At 38.2% G+C, this 24,526-nt stretch overlaps 1 protein-coding gene across 4 annotated transcripts in view; it reads left to right on the top strand.

The window, feature by feature from the left end:
* The window catches only part of NTRK2 (neurotrophic receptor tyrosine kinase 2), a 271,171-nt gene that overhangs the window by 31,805 nt on the left and 214,840 nt on the right, over nucleotides 1-24,526 (top strand). For all 4 annotated transcript variants that reach the window (XM_089662108.1, XM_089662106.1, XM_089662109.1 and 1 more), the window contains exons 6-9: nucleotides 3,645-3,802; nucleotides 14,466-14,602; nucleotides 14,688-14,820; nucleotides 16,725-17,030. In XM_089662108.1, the coding sequence (XP_089518234.1) occupies nucleotides 3,645-3,802; nucleotides 14,466-14,602; nucleotides 14,688-14,820; nucleotides 16,725-17,030 (734 nt within the window). The remainder of the gene's footprint in view (nucleotides 1-3,644; nucleotides 3,803-14,465; nucleotides 14,603-14,687; nucleotides 14,821-16,724; nucleotides 17,031-24,526) is intronic.

Below are 24,526 nucleotides of genomic sequence, written 5' to 3' on the forward strand. Positions count from 1 at the left end.
TTGCAGTTCCACAACACCTTGAGGGCCATAGTTTGGACACCCCTGTCTTAATCCAATTTCCCTGTTAAACTGCATACCCATTTAAAGGTTAAGGACCCAAGCTGGGATTCAGTGGGTGATTTGCTCACTGTCTAAATAATCAAAAAAGCTTAAACATAGTCTAAGAATGCATAGGTATAGAGATTTTGGTATTTTGTAGGCTATTTAAATCGAGAGCATGTAACAAGAGGATTTTAGTAAAAGTAAGTGATATCCTGGTCACTGCTCGATTTCTAGTGTGGGATTGACATATAACTGAATCAGGTGAAATGCAAATTGTGGGGAAAAAGACAGTGGGTTAATTTAGAGATTTGGACCAAATGAGAAATCCAAAGCAAAAATCAGGAATACGATTAGAAAAGTACAGGAAATGTAGAATTGGATCAATAATAGGCAAACATAGAATGGATAGGGATCCCTTTAAAGGGTGCATACTGGTTGTGTCAGCATGCACAGACGTGCATAAAAACGTGCATACTATATATCAAAATGTTAGTGTATGTCCAGGAGACACCAAAATTACAGAAAGGGGCTAAAAAAAATCTTCTTTGTTCCTTGTAAGAATAGGGAAAACAAGTTTTTGGCACATTGCAGGGTTTAACCGATACTGATCAATGACAGTGCTAACACACCAGGAAGCAATTTGATACAGAATGGTTAACTGTATGACAAACAGATATTGAGCAGAGTGGAATGTTTAACAAAAACTGCAGTGGCAGATGAACACCATCCAATATCAAATTAAATATTTATTTTTGTTTTTTTTTCCATTTTTTCATTTGTTTTTTTTTAATTTGTATTGTTTATGTTTTATATTCTGTTCATTATGGTGTATTCAAATGTTGGTAAATGTGGATGTCTTCATTCTCATTCAAATTGTTATATAGAGCTTATGTTGGCTTTATTGGACTAGTTATATCTCATTATCACTTATTCAGCTGGATAACATTAGGATGAGGAATGTTAATATGATTCACTTAGGAATGATAAACTGCTTTTAAAGGTCCTTTTAAAGCATTTTGTGACATTGTACAGCCAAGCAATACTGTTAGATGATCTTTAGAGTACTAGTCAGGAGATTAAATGGAATGAAACTTGCAAGGTCATCACAACATTTAGAATTAAGAGTAACTGATATATGGATTCATCAACACTTATCAGCAATCTGCCATGTTAACCATTCTAGTAAATTAAACAGCTCAATAACAAAGTTTGATGGTCCCATCTCTTTTAAACCATTGATTAGGCTGCCAGACATTCTATTTCTGTTCAAATTAATCTTGACATTCAAAAGCCTAGTACTGTTATGTGGCTACTAGTAGCACTTGTAAAAATCAAGATGAGCGACTAGTCAAAAATCTGCTCCTCCAGCAGTTTGCCCATTTTACTTCATCAGCAATACAGATTGCCATGTTTTCCTGTCTGAATCTCAATTATATAAGCCAAATTTAAAATACCAGCTAGCAAAAGAGGCATATGTGCTGGTATACCAAAAGCAAAAACGTATTTGACGTTGCTCTTAGGCCCACGACAGATGAACAGACCTGTTACTGACAACAACGACAGGATTGCGAACAGACCATTTACCATTGCTATACAGTTACTTCTTTGCTAGCTGGGCCAGCAAGATGACACAAATACATTTAGGTAAAGTAAGATGGCCCTATTCCATCTAGGCACAGCAAGTGCAAGGCTGTACTCTGTTATTCTACAACTGGATGTGTCAAACAAGGCAGAATCGCCTTTGTGAAATGGCCCTTAGCAGGTATATAGCAGTTTGATTGTCCTGCAAGAGGGAGGTGCCCAAAAAAAGAGCAGCCTCCAAAAAAACACCAGCCAAGAACTGTCTGGCACTAGGTGAAAAAATTGGAGATTTTGAAGTAACATACAAACATCCTCCATCGGTGGAAGACTGGATGATTATCATGAGGTTTAGTGGAGGCATCAGATGGTATAGATGACTGGACTAATTAGGAATTTTGTCAAATATAGTGCTGTCTGGAAACCAGCCTTATCAGCATGTGTAGCACCCTCCCAGAATAGGTTGCTAGAGAGGTTAAGGTAAATTTAGTCTTTTTAACTCTTCTGTGATCAGTGGAGCAGTGTGTGATTATTTTTTTGGCTATTCTTCGTCTTGCTGGCTGCAGGCTCAACGCCTTTCCCATGCCTTCTAGTGGATTTTAGAATGTAGTGGGCTGGAAGAGGCAGACTCTGGGCCTGAATATTCATGTGGTCTCATCCAATCCCTGGGGAGAGAATGCCCCATAGGTGGCTGAGGTGCACATAAATAGTCTAGGTCTGGAACAGCAGTGTTCTTATCCAGGAGAAGACCCAGCCTAAGGGCCTCTGCCCTTCTAGACAGATTAGCTGAAGTCTGCAGAAGTTCATCGAGGTCCCAGCTCAGGGAAAGCTGGGGGCCTATTTTCTGAAAAGAGCTGGAGCCAATTCAGAGAGGGTTCGCCGAGGACCTTGCCTGGAGACTCACAGGAGAGGTGTCTGGCTGGTATTGGATTGAGGCATCCAAGTACATGTGGACATTGTGTGTATAGGCTAGAGTGTGAGATCCTAGTGACTGTTGCTGCTTAACCCTTTGAGTATCTGCTCCAGAGATTTTGACTTAGGACTGCTCCTGTGGTTGGAGTTATTTTCTCACCTAAACAAGTATATAGAACAGGCCAAAATGAGGGACAGATGAGGAGGAAAGAGGGACAGAGGGACTTTGTTCTAAATCAGGGCCTGTTGGGAGCTATGCTATTACTAGTCCAGAAGGGGTTAACCCTTGAGTATCTGCTCCAGAGTTTCTGATTTAGGACTGCTCCTGTGGTTGGAGTTGTTTTCTCACCTATTACCATTACTCCCAATGTTTTGTGATAGGAATGAGGGACACCTATTAGCAAAAGTATCTAGGCATAAAACACCCCCCACCCACCATGACCCCTTAAAGGAGAATTATACAAAAAAAGATTAGTGAAACCCACAGGTGCTTTCTTTAAACCACTACTATGCCTTTATAGTGGTTTTTGAAATTTACCAATGCACACATTCCAAAAATTGGATAAAAGGTTTAGCATTGTGAAATCTTATTTGAAACATAAATAGTGCATTTTACAAAAAAGTATATAGATCAGGCCAAAATGAGGGACAAATGAGGAGGAAAGAGGGACAGAAAGACTTTGTTCCAAATCAGTGCCAGTTGGGAGCTATGTTATTACTAGTCCAGAAGGGGTTACCCTGAAAAGTCTAGTGAAGCCAGAGAGTGTCCTTTGCACTTTTGTGCACTAAATTTGGAGTATCCAAAGGCTTACCCTACAGCCCAACCAAGTTTAACAAGCATTAAGCCTAAAAAGACACTCACTCCCCGGTCATTGTGTTGCGAGACTATGGTAGCTGTTGTGTGCCTGGCTGCCTTGCACTCAATTAGGAAGAAAACCCAGGACAATATTTATGAAACTTCTAGAGCTGACGTTCAATTAACTAAGAAATAATACTAACCTAGTTAAAAGATATAGTATGTGTCTGAAAACATATGTCTGAAAGATGTAAATAAGTGAATGTGAATATTTATTACATTTTGAAAGTTGTTAAAAACTTTACTTTTCTTTCAGACTTCTAAGCGACAATCCATTCCTGTGTTCCTGTGATATAATGTGGATAAAAGTGTTTCAACAGGCAAACATGTTCAACATGGACAAGCAGAACATAATCTGTTTCAATGAGAATGATAAGAGGATAGCAGTGAGTGTTATGCACATACCCAACTGTGGTAAGTTACAATTAATATAATTGTTCTTGTCAATCAGTAATCAGAATTCAGTCTAAAGTGATGGCTACTAGTTATTCTAGTTGAATGAGATGAACCCTCTTTTATTCTTATTTTCTTTCACAAAATAGTAAACCATTTTTTTCTTGTTTCAGCATCAACAAGGCTAAATGGAATGTACAATGATGCAAGCTATGTCTTGTTGCCCATAAATAAGCAGATATGTGTTAACTATATTTACTTTTGACCACTTTCAATTTAGAAAACAAAAACAGATAAAAATAAGAAGTTGGGTGAAAAGAGGAGGTGCAGGATCTGTAGGAGGACTTCTATCCTCCTCTCTGCTGCCGATTGTTCTATAAGAGTTTCATTGTGGCACAGAGAAGTGCAGGATCTGGTGGAAGAGTTTTGCCCTCCACTCTGCTGCCAACTGCTGAGATAAGGTGGAAAAGGACACGAGGGGGATGCTGCAGCTGCAGGAGAGGTGTGAGGGCCATATAAAATGGTCTGGAGGGCCGGATTCGGCCCACAGGCCTTGTGTTTGACACGTGTTGTAGAGGGAGCATCTCATCTTCAGAACACACTGTAAAAATGAAGTAACTAAGACAATAAAATGATATATTCTAGGTTTATGGACTTGCAGAGTATTATACATGTAAATGTTTATAGGGCGTATACTGTTTATCTAAACAAAAAAACATCCCACCTAGGGGATTTGAATTACTAACAATTGCAAAAGAAGTTGTACTTTGCAAGTCAGTTTTCCCCAGAGCTTAGTGAATGAAGTGAAGCTCTGTTGACTTCCATAATGCAATCAAGTGCAAGCAAAAAAACATTTTTTTTCCCATTCTCCTTTATTTATTTTTCTAAGCTGTGGGGAAAATTCACTTTCAAAGTGTAACATCCCTTGCAGAGTGAACAACCTATTTGCGTTGAGTAAATCAAACCCTAATGTCCATGGAAATAAAAACATTCTATACTAACATTTAAAACTTGAAATAATTAATTCGTACCTACACCTAATGTCTATGGATATTAAAAGTTAAGTGCGACACAAAGAATATATGTACTGACAGAGTATGCAAGTTTGTTTCACATACTTGGAACCTTGGAAAAATACATCCAAACATTTCATTAACTTTCAGATGGGTGATATTAGCAACCCAGACTTCTGGAAATTGACCAGCTCTTGACAGGTTTTAGAGGTTTGCAAAGGCATCTTTTGGATGGAAAGGTTTTTAAGTTTCAGACATGGTATTCAAGAGACTGTACCACCATTGGAATATGGTATCAGCTATGATCTGGGTAGATGCCGCCTAACAGGGCATTTTTTTGTCCCCCATGGAAAAGATGGCTGCCTCAAGTGCTCTGTGTCACTGAAGAGGCTTTGCCTCTGCGAAAGCCTGTGTGACAGATCCACAGTAATTCAGTAACTCAGTAATGGTGAGAGTGTGATTTTATTAGCCTCACTGTTACTGAACTGCGCTAAGGATGGAGTGCCAGGTATGCACACTATGGCTTTAGTGCCCCAAAATGCCTTCATGAGTGCTGCCTAAGATAGTCACCTCAATATACCTCATTGGTGGCCCTAGCTATGTTTATAACGTATTATGCAGTTTGCATTTACCTCTATATGATGAACAAGTTAAAATTGTTGCAACATTTATAAACACATGCAACTACATTGTTTTGAGAATATAAACCACAAGAAGGCTATGAGTTAGAAAACCTTTGAACTATCGTGGCCAGAAAGGTTTGTGCTGTTTGTACGTCTACAGTGAACCACAAAGATCTACAATGTGCAAATACTATTTTGTTTCCTGGCAGAACACAACCCAGCCTCAGAGACCCATAGGTAGGAAATAAGACATTTGCTATAGACAGAAATTTCCTAACATGGGTCTATAGCCAGCATTTTATTGGATAGAATAGGAAGGGGTTATACCTATTCTTAGGTATTTAATGCTTTTTTTTTGCTGGTGAGATCTAACCCTTCAATATATCCTAGATACTTTTGTCACTGGGACAGTGACACAATTCTACAGTTCTCACGCAAAGAGTAGGTGAAATCTTTCAACAGGGGCACCTACTCCAATGGCAACTTTTTCTCATTTTGGGAAATTTCTTATTTTCTTGATTTTATGGTTCCTAGCCAGGAAGTGGGAGAAAATCTCCCCAATAAGACATGAGAGCAACTGGTGGCAACAAAAGTTTTCCTCTATACAGCAGGATATATTGGTATTCCAGCAGGTGTAAGAGGGAATCATTCAAAGAAAAAGATTAGAAGCTCTTAGAGCTGATTCACACATGTGCTGTGAGGACTGAAGCTCAGGTTTCACAGTTAATTGATACAGTAGTTGTTCAGAGGTTCATGTCAGGTTTACATCAGGTTCAGGACAGGATTAGCACAGTATTTTATCCTGTTCACACATGTGCAGTTTCGAAACGGTTCCCATTGAAGTCAATAGCCTGTAATACGGACCTCAACCTGAAGGCACAGGTACAAATCGTACATGATTCTTTTTCAAACCGCACTGAATCCGCACCGCCAGTGCACTGGACATATGTGAATAAGCACCATAGGAAGCAATGTTTTTTCACATGTCATGCAGATTGGATGCAGTTCAATTGAATTGAATTGGTACATAGAAAGTGTCTTCCAATAAAAAAGTTATTGACAACCCCTTCCATCTGTACTATTTCATGTTGTTTTTTTTTTTTTTTTTTTACTTCTCTCGATTGGATTTTTGAATGGGGCATCAGCACTCCACTTCTATTGCTTCTAACCTACTGGGTTCTTTAACTATTAAGTGAAAATAATCACAAAGATAACTTAAGGGAAATGACATCAGTAAGCTGTCTTCTTGGTCATGACATTTTGTCAGGGTTTTCTACCCATGAAGGAGGGAAACAGTAGTACTGACAAGTAAAGGAAGAATAACACCTGGCCAAAATCCCTTTTCTACCAGCAATGCCTTGTAAAACATGAAACCAATATTCAGATTTGAGGTTTCTAGGAACTAAGTAGAAATAAAAAAATGTGCTATGTTGTTGAAAGCAAATTCTACAGCATTTTTATACATCCCATAAATTGGAATCCACCGTTTACATTCATGGACTTGGTTTAGATAACATGCATTGGAGGTATATCAGACAGACTTCTGTGTCATAAATTTGGTTTGTATTTGGCTCACCCTACCTGCTCTTCACAACTGAATTCTTTTGAGATGCAATATGGTTCAGTCAAACAAAATTTCAGAGGTGTCCAGAAAAAGAGGGCTTGATGTTTAAAACAACAGAAAGAGTTGCAAAGGGGTTTCTTAAAATTTGAATATCCATCTATACCTAGAAATGGAGGATATGCTATGCAGTCCTCAAAAAGGTGACAAAAAACAAGTATAACACTAAAGAGCTAACATTTTTTTCCCACTCAATCATATTTGTGTTTTTAAGGCTGAGTGGGGAGTAGTGGCAGCTACTAATTTGGTATAAAACTTGCCACTGATTACAGGTTACTATTAGTGGTAAAAAAGGTCTTAGTTAGGTGACCCTGTCACTAATAAAAACTCTTTCAATTTGGGTGAAAGCTGTGCCAGTCTTGAGAAATGGTCCCCCGAAGTATACTGGGAAACCAACACTTGTGGGAATGTCACTTTCCATGGTTCCTAAAGCTCTCACTACTGACCTCCAAGTCACCACTCCCTCCTCCACTAACCCTATGTGAGAGATAAAGGGAACAAAGGTCATTGACAGTCTCAGAAGCTTCATGTTTCCCAGCAGAATTTGTGGTTTGCTACTCAGGATTGGAGTGACATTTAGTGGCATGGGCACTGGTAAAGGTAAATATTTACAGTGTACTTCTTTTACAAGTATGCTTTCACTGGAACGTTTTATATTTACAAGGTCATTTAAATCACTATAAATAATGGTTAGCTATTTTTTCTGTTAATCCTCCATTATTTAAACCATATCTTCAATAACAATATGGTGGTGTAAAATGTTTTATAGACTAGGCAAAGCAACTTCCAGGCACCATTGTTATGCCAGATCATTCTGATAGGCAAAGCCCAGATCTTTCTGATGTTGATGCTTGCCTACTCTTCCCATCTCCTAGACATAACTATTGGTCTGCTATGACCATGGCAAATAGACTGCTTAGTGAATGTGGCAAACATTCACTTTTTGTATGTATGTGTTTGGATGATGAAAGTCTTTGGAGCGTCACCTCATTCACTAAGCTAAGAAAAAAATCCCTTGCAAAGTGATAGTTCCCCTGCATGTTTAATAGCTTTTTGCTTTAGTAAATCAACCTTAATATGTTTTAAGCCTGGTACACAAGGGCCAATATCAGCTGGTATTGGCCAGTTCAACAGAAACTGGACGACATTGGGCCTGTGTGTACAGCAGCTTGTCCAACAGAAACTGGCCGAACGTCCGGCTTCTGTCAGATAGGCATGCTGGAAAAACAACAGCCAATTGTCATCCTATCAGTGCTCACAGCCATTGGTTGGTGTTTTCTGGGGGGCAGTCCTCTTGTCAGAACACAATAGTTTAGCAGGGAGATCCCATAGTTAGTACAGCAAGCCTTCCGGGTTTTTTTTTCGTTCAGCCCGCTGGGTTGAACGAAAAAAAAAACTGCTTGTGTGTACAAGGCTTTATTGTGAGCTAATGTTTCAATTGCTAAACAGACAATATAGTTCCTTCTAAAAATCAGCTGTGGTCATTCGGTTGGTGAAGGCTTTCAGTAAGGTTACCATTCATGACCTTCATCTATATGCAGATAAGATCAAAAGCATCCACAGACCGGGCTGCATGTTTGCATTCTAGCATACAATTCTAACTAGCTTAGGCAATATACACTACCTTAGGATTGTAGTAGAATGTGAAGTCACAACTTACCTTGCAACACTATCTGTGTTTTCTTAGAAAAAGAGGAAAACATGGCGATAACTAGGCACATGAAATTTCCACAGCCTCATTACTGATTAAAATTGTAAACGTGGCGTTCTGCAGTCCCATGTTGCAATATAGCACTTACACTTGAGAGTCTCCCCATTATGTCCCTCCACCCCTGTCACCGCAGAAATGTAGAGGCACTGTGCTAGTGAAAATGTAATTCTAGTTCTTACTTGTTTCTATAGCAACAGAACACAGAAATGAATAAACTAGTCATGTAGTGAAATGTTCTCGATCATTTTCTTGTTCTTTCCTGCAAACCATAGAATTCTGTCAGATTTTCATGCTGCTGTTTAATTACAATATACAGTGTAGAATATAAAACTCTGGATAAAAAGATGCATTTAAAAGAATCTTAATGGCTTCACTCCTGTAGATATTATTACAATAACTGGCTTCCTGCAATGTAGAGAGATGACTGCTAGATGTTTTGAGAATGGTTTCATTCCCTCTCCTCTTTCACTCTTTCATCCGTTTTTTTCAACCTCCATTTTATCAGAAGGCTAAAATGGCTGCTATAATTGCTGCTACATTCGAGTGTATATGTTTTACACAGTGTAGATGCCCAAACCCAATTATATTGTAAGGGTCAGGACAACATAGATGGATGGATTAAATTGAGGGATAGACAGACAGATAGATGGACAAAGAAAGCTGACTAAATTATTCAATTTTAAAAAAACAGCTAAAATAAAGCATGTTAAAATTTATTGTGATCCATAAAATAAATGCTCTGCAGGCATGCAAAATGGATTTAGTGCCACAAAGTACAAGTCACAATCTTTAATTTTACATAAAATGTTCTAAATTAGGAAGACTGATGATGTGATCTACTTATCGGTTTAATTAATTACAGGAATCATATAACAGACATTTCACAACTACAAATAAATTTACAGACAAGTCTTTATAACAGTTTTCATGTTATATTATTGATTAAAAATAACTATAGCTATGTCTGGGATTTATGATGAAATGGTGATTGGTTTTCCTGTACAAGTGCTGGGGCCTTGCTAATAGAGCTTCATATGTAAAACTGAAGAAAAAGAAAAGTGAAGGTGTTGCCTTAGCAACCAATCAGATTCTAATTGTTATTTTCTTAGTGCAGGTTATAATAAAAAAGTATGATGACATGCATATTTCAGTAAAGGTATTCAATGCTGTATAAGAAAAACCTCAAAAGGATTTGATTGTGCTTTCCTTATTTGTGCACTCTACAAAAAAGTAAAAAAATATATATAAACTGTGTAATCATAAATGCATCAATAAACATAAACACCTTAATAAAGTTCACAATAGTGAACAGTACAAATATATTAACTCTGCAGCTGATGATTCTGTGCCACCATATACCATGCTTCTCCTCTCCACCAATACAGAGACACATCGCACTCACCAGAGGGTTTTGATTTCCTTAATTAAAAAGAAGTTCACTTTCCCGGTATCAACTGGTCATCTCCATAGACAGCTATTTTGCTCCAATGGATCACTTATACATTTGTTTTACACATGGATAGATGTAAGAACCAGATGATTTAAACACTTGCGACTTACAGAGGACTGTATAATACCAAGCTCATGTCAGGGGAGAGATAAAAGAGCCTCTCATAGTGTAATAATGTATTTTTAATAAAAGGAAATAATTAAAATGTGCTTAAATACTTACGCAGGAACGCCGGTTTGCGTTCCATCTGCTTTATAATAAATGGAAGTGATGTAACCCAAAAGTCCCTCCCAAATGTTTCATCAGCAACGTATGACATCATTAATTTTGTGCACATTTGTGTGGGTGTGGGGTAATTCATTTATTCGATGCTTTATGTCACATATTAAAAAAGAAAAGCTATGCTTGTCTAAACTGTAACTAAAGTCAAACATTTTCTTATATTTTGGATGGATTTTTTGACATTTGTGTCATATTCAAAAAATTTTCCTTCACTGTCTGTCCTTTGATGCAACAGGTAATAAGAGGAAATATGTCCAAAATAAGGCAAATACCCAATTTGACAATTGTCAAAAGGCATCCCCATTGTAAGACCTTTCCTCTATTCTTGTTGTGGCCCCATTTCAATTTCAGTAATTATGGTCGTTAGGTCATATAGAGTGTGCGAACCTTGCTAGCAGGGACACAGACAGCAATAAAAACAGGGAGGGGGGGGGGGGTCTAACCTCTCATCACTATACCTAAACCTTAAAAGAGTGGGGTTAGCCTTTAGACACTGTTTAAACATCAGCTAGTTGGGATGAAAATAACTGTTACTGCATTTTAAACAATGTTTAAGAGTACCTGAGACATGCTGTGATGGCAACTATTCTGTGGAATTTGGATTTTACACAATGCTTTGCATTATTTTTATTTAAAAAAATTAACAGTTTTCAGATTTTTTTCAAAGGTGTAAAGCATTAAAACGGTATTGTAATATCTTGCCTTTCCTGGTTCCTCCTCCCCCCTCATCATTTTGTTTTAAATTTTGGATAGGGTTAGGAGTAGGAAAGGATTTAAATACGATTTCTTTTTGTTGTCTATGACCTATTGGAAAGATTTTGCTTCACTTCCTACCCTGGATATGCAACAGGAACTTAAAGGAAATCTTTACAAATTGATGTGAAATCCCCACTTAGACAGCTGTCACAAAAACAGTTTTGCCTATTGGAAGAATTCCCTCAACCTCCTGACACCTGTATTCTGGATATTCCATCTCTGTCTATGAAGACATATAAAAGGATGAATCCTTCCAGTGGGAACCCAGAGAACAATAAAAACTTTAAAAAAGTTCTAACCCTTTTCCAATCTATCCAAAACTGACCATTTTCGCCAAGTATACATGCAAATAAAAGCTTGTCCTCTAAAAACAAAGGGACTTTTCAACATATCAAACCACTTCACTAGAAGCAAAGGGGGAGATTTATTAAAACTGCAGAGTGCAAAATCTGGTGTAGCTCTTCACAGAAACCAATCAGCTTCCAGGTTTTATTATCAAAGCTTAACAAGCTGGAGATGAAAGATGATTGGCTACTATGCACAGCTGTACAAACAAATGGCAACCATTCCAACCTATAACTGGCCTTTGCAGCATGGAGCACATAGAAAGGCGACAAATATCAAAATTTCAAGAAGCAAAAATCCCCAACTCACCAGCCAGAATGCAACAAACCAAATTAACCCTGTCTAACAGTTCACATTAAAACAAGGAGCTTAGTTTGCCACATTTGCAATTATATGCATAAGCTGCAGAGGCCATGCCACGGCACCCAAATGTACAGCAGTCCTAATTTTAAATTTTGAGAGTCTCCAAAGCTGGAGGACATATATAACAATGGCTAGATGGGGGGCAGGTATGCCTGGAAAGAGCCCACCCTTCCTTAAAGGTATAGGCACGCACTGGACACCCAGCAATAGAGCAATGGCAGCAAAGGTATCTAGTGCCTACCTTCACCAATTCACCAATTGAACAAAACAAAGGGCAACCACCTCAACCTATAATTGGCTTTTACGGCAAGGAGCACTTGAACGGGCGACATATGTCAAAAAACAACAAACAAAAATCCCCAGCTCAATTATCAGCCAGCCTTCAATGAACCAAATTAATCCTGCCTAACAATTCACGTTAAAACAAGCGGTTTAATTTGCCATGTTTGCAAATATGTGCGTAAGCTGCAGAGGCCATGTCATGCATCCCAGTATACTGCAGTCCTAATTTTAAATTTTGAGAGTCTCCAAAGTTGGAGCACATATATAATAATGGATAGATTGAGAGCAGGTATGCCTGGAGAGAGCCCACCCCTCCTTAAAGGTATAACGACGCACCAAGCAATAGCACAATGGCAGTGAAGGTATCCAGTGCCTCCCCTCGCCTTACAATGCACAGCTGCACCAGATTCTGAGTGTTCCAATTAATCTCCCCCACAGATTACTAGGATGAATGTGTCCTAATTTGGACATATTATAGGAAGTACCAACTCACCAGAATAGACAATTATACTTTGGAGAAAAAAAGAGAAATGGACTACCAGCAATAAGGTAGTTGGATACAGTCACAGAAATTGTGAACATGCTGTTTTGAGGACTTAAGACCCAAACCAAAGATAGATCATTTTGGAGAAACACTATTCTGCAGTCACCAGGGGTTGACATCAATTTGATGGCACTTAATAACTAATAATAATTTATATACAAACACCTGCAAAAATACCATAATCATTTTACTGAAATGACACTATGGACATATACAATACATAGTCAACATCCCATCAACAGGTTGGTCATTCTGCAGTTGCAAGCAATATTGACCCTTATGTGCCAATAATGTCAGTATACTTTCCTAAAATGGTCTAGTGAAAGAGCAGTACACATGGAATGTTTTAAATAAAACTAATAATTGTATATTTTATTAAGAAAAGTAATACAGTTTCACTAAGGCTATTAGTGCACAAATTAAAGTGCATTTTAACCCAAAAACAAACATTTAATATTGTGAAGCTTATTTATCCATAGATGTTGTGACTGCGTTAGTTTTCTTTTCTCATGTTCTTTCTTTATTTTCTGACAATCTTGACAGAAATATACATTCTGTCTTAGGGTGGCTACACTAACTCCTTAACTGTATCAATGGAGGAGAAACATAGCCAAACTTGGACAGCAGCATTGTCAATGGACTAGTAGATCGAGATGGAATTTACATAAGTGACAAAAACAATTTCGTACTGTCCGTGATACTTTTTTTATTTGCACTAACATACAATTTTGAGGACAAGCTTTTGGGGTATGTCCCCTTCTTCAAAGTCCAAGCAGTACTAACGTTTCTGCTGAAACTTTGTGATTTGTATAGTACTGCTTGGACTTTGACGAAGGGGACATACCCCAAAAGCTTGTCCTCAAAATTGTATGTTAGTGCAAATAAAAAAAGTATCACAGACAGTACTCAATTGTTTCTGTTGCAAATGCACTAATACAGCTACAATCACCTCAAGCAAAAGTGACAAAAAAATTAAAGCCTCTATCTTTTGGGATAAAAGCTTAACATTGTAGATTGCCAAGATGCTGTAAATCACATTCTTTTGATTAAGACAAGCCCTGGAGAACCACAAATTCCAGGGCTCTCTCCTACACAAATCCTGTTGATGGATTGTTAGGAGTATAGGTGGACTGGGCTGAATTGATAATAATTGATATCACCCCACCTCAGCCAGTGCCTTCTAAATAGGACCACTGGGGATCACTGAGGTTACAGGCCATCCAAAACCCAGAATTCTGGCTGGGGTGACTTTTCTCCTCAACAGGAAATGCAGTCCTCGCTGAAGACTTTGCTGGCAGCATTTCTAAAGTGAGTGCTGGACAATGCAGTAAGTTGCATGAAAAAGAAAGCAAGCAATTTTCTGCATTTTAAAGAAGATTTTACGTGTTCAGAGATCAGCCAAAAATGCCAATTTTTGTCTACTGCTTATTCGAAAGCAGTATAAATATGAAAGTAAGACAAGTTTTCTGCAGTGTCTGTAAAAGATTAAAGAGTTTCCTGTAGTTGTTTTATGATGCTTTTATCTTGTTTCAATATGTGACCCATTCACTTCAAATCAGTACCCAAAAATATAAGATTACTGTTAACCACTTTTTCCCGCTAACAAAAGAGAATAGTCTATGTAAATTTGTATAGGTTTTTTGTGTTATTTTATTCCTCAGCAGTGTGACATTGAAACTTTTTCTCATTCACAGTTTTGCCGAAAGTAAATGTCAGCAAACTAGAAGTGATGGTTCTAGAAGGTAACAGCGCAACAGTGTCCTGCGAAGCCACTGGGCTCCCTGACCCTAATGTCTCTTGGGACATATCCCAGATTAAGTCCAATACCCTGGTAAGAGTTTTTCATTGTAGGGATGCACTCGTTGCCTTGTTTCTCAGAACTATATAATAATTCACAGTGTTATTTTTGTTTTTAGATAGAAACTGTAACCCGTGCCGCTTCCCTCATTTTAAAGAATGTGACATCACTAGACAATACAAAAACTCTGGTTTGTTCAGCAGAAAATATTGTGGGAGAGGACCAAATTGCTGTTGAGCTCAATGTGCACTGTAAGTACTACAAAATACTTTTTCCTTTCATGTGATAAAGTAGATAATTTATGATTAAAAATGCTTAAGGCTTTGGGTTGTTATGAAAGGCATTATTTGAACTGGTTTTACAAAATGATTTGCCCATTTTTTAATGAACTATGCAACCACAAAGTGATTCTTTGGCTAACTGCTATACATGGATGCTAGTCTGCTCTCAACAACTCTATGTAGGCTGTAAGCATGGCATCCATTTTTAATTTGACATTTCTAAACATTGTAAAACATTCTACCCCCAGAAGATTGTGTTTTTGTCCATTCATTAAAAACGGTCAATTACTCCAAAAAAATTGTCTTGTCAATCCTTATGGAGAGATGTCATAATCCCTGCACAGATATGTTATATTAAGGGTCTGATTTACTAACATGTGAAGGTAGTGGTAGAGCAGCGAAGCAAACATAAGCATAAAAATGGAGCTTAACTTGTCAATGATTGGATGTCTGAAGTAGGCAGAAGTTCCCTTCTCCATAGTTCACACGTTAGAAAATTGGGTCCTAAACATGAAATTCCAACTACAGCCAACACTTTTTGTTTTCTGGTTTCGGAAAGATGTTTCTCATGTTTTTATTAGCGGGCTGTGTATCTATTGGAGAGATTCCCCTGCATTTGAAGTTGCAACAGGAAGCAATGTACGATATGATGATGAGGACACAGAAAGCAACACACCACCGTGTTTTAAGTAAAATGGTGATGTGTTAAAATTACTGTTGGGCTAAAAATACTGTATGTGAATTTTGGTCCAATTAACAACTGCTACACGCTTTTCTTATCCTATTTTTGCAAGGACAGGAAATGAGATAAAATATCCCTAAAGGAAACTGACAGGGCTGTGTACTCTTTCAAAGGCTATCCAAAATTAAAATTCTTTCCACAAATGTAATAGTTAGTATGAGATGTGTTTTTTTAATCATTTGAATTAACTGGTATAGGGAAATGAAAGCAAAGTATAAACTATGAATCTCAGACTGACCTTAAAGTATATCCAAAGCCAAACGTTTTCTTTTTTTATAGTTTTGGACAGTGTAGGGGATGGCTTGAGACACAACAGGAAATGAGAGGATATCATTCTAATGCGAGGGAAATCCTTTCTTAGACAACTTTCACCGAAACATGGGTTCAGTTTACAAGTCTCCACCTCTGTCCGTGACCCAGTGACAGCTCAAAATTTCAGATTGTCCCAGAATTTCATTCCTGTTGGCAATGGTCACCAGGACAAAGAGAAAGAGTGAATCAGGGACACAGACAAAAATAAAAACCTGACAAAGGTTCTAATCCTTTCCTACTCAATAAAACAAATGCTTTAGATACACTTTAATTCATATCAAATAGGTACACTAACTCTAGCAGTATTCACATTGAAATAAAATCTCTCTATGCATAGTCTATTTTATCAGGAACGACCAAAAATAATGATAAATCATGCCTATATTTTCCATTAAGAAACTATATAATTTATATATTAATTGTCTTAAGCAAATGTTTGGATGCCTTTGATCAAAGCACACATTTTGGTGGATTTTTTCACTGAAAAGAACTCAACAGAACTGTTGCCAGGTGGGGACTACTATGGACCATCCTAATAAATAAAGTGTATTTTAAGTTGTTTTGGTGTATGGCTTTTTGCTCAGTTCGTGCAGTGATCTCTTATAAAAATCATGTTGATATGAGAATATTTTCACTGCCTTCAGATAGTTAAGGTCAGATTATTCTAAATGTTTTGGTTCCAGGACTGGAAAGTAATTTATATTTTTTAAATGTCATTTATCTTGGTAATAATTTGGTTCTAAAAAGCATACTTATGAATGGTCAGTAGTGATTTTCTTGCTTCAACATGCATGTGCTTTTTTTGGTCTTTTCATTATAGTTCCACCAAACATCACCCTAATAGACTATCCAACTTTGGACCATCACTGGTGTATCCCTTTCAGTGTGAGGGGTAACCCAACTCCGAAGTTGCAGTGGTTTTACGAAGGAAGCATTCTAAGTGATACAGATTTTATTTGGAGTAAAATTCATCAATCAACCAACAATATGAGTGAACATCATGGTTGCCTACAGCTGGATAGTCCAACACACTTGAACAATGGCTTTTATACATTACAAGCCGAAAATGAATATGGAAAAGATGAGCGCACCATTAGGGCACAGTTTATGAATGATCCTGATATTGGTAAGTACATAAATGTAAATGTTCACTCATACCTCAACTATTTTTGTCTTTAAGTTTGACTTTCAAAGTTATTATAAGTTTTTATATATGAAAAATACAAAATGCTTGTTAAGTGTGCTTAGTGAAGCAAACATATATATGCACTATGCATTAATAGCTGACTCCTACAGGCTTATAGAGTAGGATAAAGAGCTATGTGCAAGCTGCAGTAACCAATAGCAATTGCCCAAAATTCATCTTTCAAAAGCACCCTCCTTGCCAAAGCTAGCTTTAGAATAAACAGACTCCAACACCCTTATATTAGTTTACATATGTGTTCTCCACTGTAATAATTAATAGCATAAATGTATTATAACCTTACAGATTAATGATAGGAGTGCTTCTTTAAAAGGTCAGATAACAGTCTTAGTCCTTATTCTATTCTATCAGCATGTTGTCTTATTACCTTCCATTTTGTCCTTGCTAGGGCACCTAGATTTGTTATCTTTATGGTTATGTGTTCAGTTAATGCCAAAGGACTCTTGTCTCCTTGTTGACGAAAATGAACCATGAACAGAATGTAAAAAAAAACATATGTACCTGTATGGTGGGTGGCAAACAAAATGTTTAATTCCCTCAAAAGATACCTGCTGCTATTCAACACTTCCAGGTTTGTGGGAAAGTGTGCCCCCCACCACCTGCTGTGGTTCTTTCTGCAGGCCTTTATGTCACTAAAGAACACAGTGGTCAACATGGTAACCATAGTGGGTTGTGGGGAAAACAATCTTTCACAAACCTGGAATGGTGGGATAGCAGTGGTAATTGCATAGCTTGAAGAAATTGAGATTTGATTTGCCACCCACTACACAGGAGAGCATTAATCTGCTTCTATTACTTGCACCCATGTTCTTTTCCTTTAACCAAGGTGACAATGGCAATTTATATGCAGTCATTTTTTTTTCTAAAAAGAATTGTATGCCCCAATAAAGTAAATATAACAGCGTATATTTGTATCAGAAAAGAGTGAGGTGAAGGCAAGCTGGTAAATATTATGGAAGAAAGTGTAATAACTCTATAATGGATAACTGAAAAGATAAAACAAACCTCTGCCCCTACTTGACAATCATAATTTATATACCAGAACTCCAAAGCAGACAAAAATCTTTTTTAACTGTTCATCATGCCAATGGTGCCCAGTCCTTTTGCAGACCAAGCAGTATGCATATGTCATGGCAGCCATAGAAAATAAATGCTGGCCTGTTCTGGGATTGGCACATTCGCCCTGTCAAGTCAGTTTTCTTTACAGTAATATATGGTGCCTGTTCTCTGGCTGGAATTTGGGCTAGGACAGGACTTGAGGGTAAAATGGCTCTATTTATCACTTTACCTATAACCAGCAAACTTTAGGAAGCTGAAATTTGAATGGCTACTGTGGATTGTTGCAGTTCATAGGTCTTTATTGTTGCTTTTATTACTGTATTAATAAGCCCATAGGTTTGTTAACATACTTAGCTGATATGAATACACAGAACTAATTTAAAGGATAAATTTACCGTTAAGAACATGTTACATGTTCCACCCACTTTTTGGGTGGAACATGTAACATGTTCCCACTGTCGGAGCCTCTGCCCTCTCTTGCTAACTGTCATTATTTTAAAAAAAATTTTAAAAAATAATTCCGTGAATGTAAAACTACAAGTTCCAATAGCCTTTGCGACTGTCAGCTTGTAGTTCTCAATGAACTACAACGGCGCTGTTGAGCACTGTGGTAATTCATTCTCTCTTCTTGTCACTGTGTATCTGCATGCCCATATGAGGTACAAGCACACAGATAAACTGACAGCTCTACAAGAGGCCTGCATGACACCCATGATCTGCTGATCGTGTGTGCAATGCTTTCTGGGCTTCTAGTACAAAAAATAATAGATGCACTTTTCTTTGCCCGTAAAAAGATGTGCATTATTTTTTTTAAAAGGTGAACTTATCCTTTAAGTTTTCAGTCTATATGATCTTAAATTGATAGCTAGAAAGAACATTGTCATTTATTACCTTTCAAAGAGCAGAATGGTTTTGATCCAGAACACCATGTAGGGTTTTTGATCCAATTTTATTTGTAGATGAGGCACAGCAACCTAAACAGTGATGTCTTCACCAGGGGCGGACTGACAACTCATGGGGCCCTCGGGCGATAGGGGATCATGGGGCCCCTGTGTCCTCGCCCACACTCAAACCACACCCAAAAAAACCTATGAAAGGTACCAGGGGCATCTAATGGGGCCCCCTACTGACCTCGGGCCCTCGGGCAGTGCCCGAGTTCCCAAATGGTCAGTCCGCCCCTGGTCTTCACTTTGCTGCCTATAAAGGATCATAGAAGCATTTAATCAGTTTTCTTGACATTTTATAAAAGTAATACTGGCAATGGTATAGTATGTGCTCAGTACTACTTATAGTGTTCAATAAATAGTGCATTTCTATCCTGCCCTTTGGAAAATTCCACATTTTGTAGTGTTACAACCTTACAAATTCTAACCTAAAAGTGAGATTGTATGCACAAAATAGGTCAACGATGTTAAGAAATATAATTTTTCAATTACATATAGAAAAACAACTGAAAAGTCTTGATTGCCTAGGTATTTACTTGAATCCCCAAATAGGCTTTGAAAAAAACTGTTGCTTTCAGAGAACATGTAACTAGTTAAGAGGAATCCCACTGGGTGCAATAAAAGTGTCATATGATTTCAAAATAATTACACCTGTTTCTGGAAAGTCCCATGGTTTATTAGAGTACATATCTAAACAAACAGCATCATGAAGAACAGGAAGCTATTCAAACAAGTCTGGATTAACAGTCTGGAAAAGTCCCAATCAGAGTTGAGTTATTAAAATATCTCAAGCTTTCAACATCTACTAGAATGCTGTTAAATCCATTATTAAGAAAGGGAAAGAATATGGCACTACTATGACGGTAAACTTCAGTGACCAGATAAGGAGGACAAAAGTAAAAGTATCAGGACATCACATATAAATCTGAAGGACCTGCAGAAATGCAAAGCTGAGACATAAAGTTCTGTACATGGAACAATTATAACCAGAAAATTCAACAAAACTAGATTGTGACAAGAAGAAAAAAAATGAAATCTTATTTGGAGTTTGTATCTGGGAGACACAACAATCATGTTAAAAAGGGTTCCCTCGCCTGACAAGACCTGAATTGAACTTTCTGGCCTCAACTCTGTGTGATGGAAAGCCAAAACTACTTGTTCTTCTGAGAACACCATCCTGACAGTAGATCGTTTTGGTAGTGCTATAGATAATTACAAAATGATTTGGGATTTTCACTTCACTTATGAGTGTGATCTATGGTGGTAGGGAATCAGTCAAAGTGTACACTCATAAACCCGCGCTACGTCCCAACATTTTATACACCTGCTGGACTGGATCAGAATGTGATCTAAGATATGTTATATAAACACAGCGCTCAGCCAAACTAAATAAATAATACTTCTCAGTCAGACCAGTCCACCAAACACCATAACTTTCCTTCTTTTATTCTCACATGGTTGCCGGCATAGGGATAAAATCCAATAAAATGTTCATAGTGTAACACCGTTTATTAATTAAATACATACACAAAAGTGATAAAACTCACAGTGCCTCATGCTGTCTCTCAGCCAGGGGTGGACTGACCATTTGGAAACTCGGGCACTGCCCGAGGGCACGGGGTCAGTAGGGGGCCCCACGAGATGCCCCTGGTACCTTTTTCATAGGCTTTTTTGAGTTTGGGCAAGGACACAGGGGCCCCATGATCCCCTATTGCCTGGGGGCCCCACGAGTTGTCAGTCCGCCTCTGCTACCAGCACTAAGATCAGTCGCTCATTCATAGCTAGTTTGGGCTCCACCGCTTAGCCTGGTGCACGTCCCACTCTGCCTGCAGGATAATGTCACCTATAGCTTTGCTCCAATGCGCATTTCACCTTAAAGGCCTCATCAGGGAGTGTTAGCACTTTATATATAATGGTTTATTTATTTCTCACTTTTCTGGAATTTTTTATAGTTTAGCTGAGCTCTGTATTTATATAACTTAAATCATTCAAAGTGAACACAATGAAAGAATTTATGATTGATTGTCCAGTTGTGAATGTTTACCTTTTACAAATCTTTGAGATTATTTGAATTTTTGGGACTCCTTGTTGTTTTTGAATATGTTATACTTTTTACTCATGGTTAAAAGTTTTATGTATAGAATTTGTGGTTAAAAATACAAAATGCCACATAAAAAATAGTGTATTTTATGGAGACATTTGAACTTGATTGCAACAGGTTGTAATTAAATATTATTCTACTGCAGGGGTGTCAAACTGGCAGCCCTCCAGCTGTTGTGAAACTACTACATTCTGCCTCTGCCTTTGGGAGTCATGCTTGTAACTGTCAATCTTGCAAGGACTCATGGGACTTGTAGTTTGGCAACAGCTGGAGGGCCGCCAGTTTGACACCCGTGTTCTACAGGGTACACATGTAAACCAGTAGATATGACATTCACCAAACATTAACTGTAGGTGTACTTTCCTGGTGCATTTGTTTCAAATAACAGTGACTGACTCAATCGCAGGAACTGTTTGGTGAATGTCATATTCCCTGCTTCATAAAAATGCCCCTACAGCCAAAGCTACAATGGAATGATTTAATACAGGAACCTGGATGTCTTAGAATTATCCAGTCAAAGCACAGGTCTCAATTTAATTGACAAGATGGAAATAATTTAAAATTGATTCCTGTCCAGCCTGACAAGGATAGAGACATTTTGTCAAAAAGAAGGGACATCTATTGCAGGATCCAAATGGCCAGAGTAAGTAAAAAATTAACCTTAAAAGACTATTAAAGTAGTATTAAACCCCCAAACAAGAATTTATTAACTTGCAGCACACCTGTTCTTAGATGTGGTGGCTGCATTCGTTTTTTTTTACCTGGTAATGTGGCTAGTAAGTCTGTTATTCTTCAACTTCTTTGAACAGACCAAGCTGTCTAGACAAAGTAGCAGTTAGAGGGCTGAGACAAACCATTTAACCACTTGCCTACCGGGCACTTCTACTCCCTTGCTGCTCAGGCCAATTTTCAGCTTTCAGTGCTTTTGCACTTTGAATGACAATTGTGTGATCATGTAACTAAATTTTTATAATTTTTTTTGAGACAATAGAGCTTTCTTTTGGCAGTATTTAATCACTGCTGGGGTTTTATTTTTTGCTAAACAAACAAAAAAAGAGCAAAAATGACAAAAAAAATGTTTTTCTTAGTTTCTGTTATAAAGTTTTGTAAATAAGTGATTTTGCTCCTTCACTGATGTGTGTTGAGGAGGCGGCACTGATAGGTGGCACTGATGGGCATTGATAGGCGGCACTGATGGGCACTGACAGGCATCATTGATGGGCACTGACAGCCAGCACTGATGGGCACTGACAGCCAGCACTGAAGAGGCACTGATAGCCAGCACTGATGGGTGCTGTTAGCCACTGCCACTTACCGACTCTCCTCTCCTCTCCTCACGTGCTATCAGCATGAGGATAGGACTGTCGATAACCAGCATTTCCTATTTACACTGTGATCAGCTGTGATTGAACACAGCTGATCACATGGTAAAAGGCGGCTCTGATTGGCCCTTTACCTGGACACGTGATCAGCTGTGTCCATGACACAGTGATCACAAATCGCGCACGGTGTGTGCCCCAGGGGGTATGCCGAGGGTGTGGTTCTGGGAGGACATCCATGGACACCCTCCCAGAACTAACTAACCATGCTGTAGCCGTCTTATGGCTATAGCGCAGTCGGAAACTTGTTAACACTGACAGTGGTGCTTACAATGGTCAGCTTTTGTTTATTTGTGCTAGTACATCTAACACTACCCTCCCCCAGACTGTCAATGCTGCTGTCCAAAGGTATCTGTTTTATTCCTTCATCTAGAATGCAGACACCCTAGGTCAGGTGTGTTACTGGCTGGATCTCTAGGTAAAATAAAGGGAAAGTAAAAGGCTTAAAAAAAGAAAATGAATTTAGCCACTACATCTAAGTTTTTTAAACCGCAATATATTACATTTTTGTTTTTGGGTTTAATACTGCTTTAAACTGTAATTGCTGCTAAAGATGGTCCTACAAAATATTAGGTACTTATTTAACCAAAAAATGTCTCCTTTTGTGTTTAACTTTATTTTGTTACAATAAAAAAAAACATTTTGTATTTTCAACATATTAAGTACAATTTGTTTAAAAAAAGACATAAAATCTGTATTAAATTCATTTATAGTCTAGGTTATAAGACTACAAAATGTGGGATAAGTATTTGTTCTGCACTATACACCTGTTTCTGCCTGTTATGCTTGTCAGAGCAACTATGCACAGGGAAACGAATTACAAGTACAAATATACCCATTATCACGTATCTGGTAATTTATTAAGGGACTAGCAAAATGGTGCCCATTCTAGAATAGACAAGCCTCAGAAATTACAAATAAGGTTATAAACCTCTGAAATAAAAAAATGAACAAAGCATATCCCTCTATATTGTGTGCTAGCCTCAGTCCAAAACACCTAGTCTGCTCTCTCCTCCCTTTGCTGTCTGCATGAGTCACTTCGACAGGTCGAAACCACAGAATTCCGAGGGACAGCCCAAACCCCTCTCCAGCACAAAGTTGACTGGCAGCCATAGCTGTGTATTTTTCCCTATGACATTGTGTAGGGAGGGGTGCGTCCTTTTTCTTCACACAGGTCTCCGATTACACTCAGCTTCCTGCTCTATAATGTGCAGAGTTTGATGACAAATCCCCATCCCATGGCTTCTGGAGCTGGGAAATAGCCTTTGATCTGTATACTTTGAATGGCTGTGGAATAGAAAGGGCTGCAGTTAAATAGGTGCAGCTTATATAGAGTGATTTGTTTCATCTCTATGTATCATCTGAGGCTAGTCACTTCACTGAGTATATGTAAGGGTTTACAACCACTTTAAGGATGTGACAGCAGGCAGTGTGTGAAGGAGAGGTGTGTGAAGGCTATAACAGCAGTACGTATAATGAGGGCAGGAGTGCTGAAGGTATCATGGGGGCAGTATGTGCAATAAAGGAATGTGAAGGGTAAGATGGGGGGACAGTATGTATGGTAGAGTAGTGCAGAATGTATGAGGATGGGCAGTAGTCCCCAATTTATATCTGAGTATGGAAGGAAGGATAGGATAGTAAGAATAAAATTGTAAATTAAAGTGGTTCTAAAGTTTAACCTTTTTTCAATCTTGAACACTGCTAAAGGGTAAACAAAGCATCCGTCCATGATTATTTTATAAAATTATTTAGCAAACATCACAATCAACTAATGTTTTTAGAAACATCCTCCGCAATCCTCTGATTCATTCACTACAACTTCCTGCCAGGGAAGCTCGCTCCCAACTATCACGTGGCCAAGTCTTCAGAACTGCAGGTCTTATCATGCATTGCGCTACTGCGCATGCACCCAATGTCACTTCTGCACTAACTGAC

Source organism: Staurois parvus, unplaced genomic scaffold (genome assembly GCF_062004578.1).
Source record: "Staurois parvus isolate SC_StPar_1 unplaced genomic scaffold, SC_StPar_1.0 ptg001432l, whole genome shotgun sequence".
Taxonomy (NCBI): domain Eukaryota; kingdom Metazoa; phylum Chordata; class Amphibia; order Anura; family Ranidae; genus Staurois; species Staurois parvus.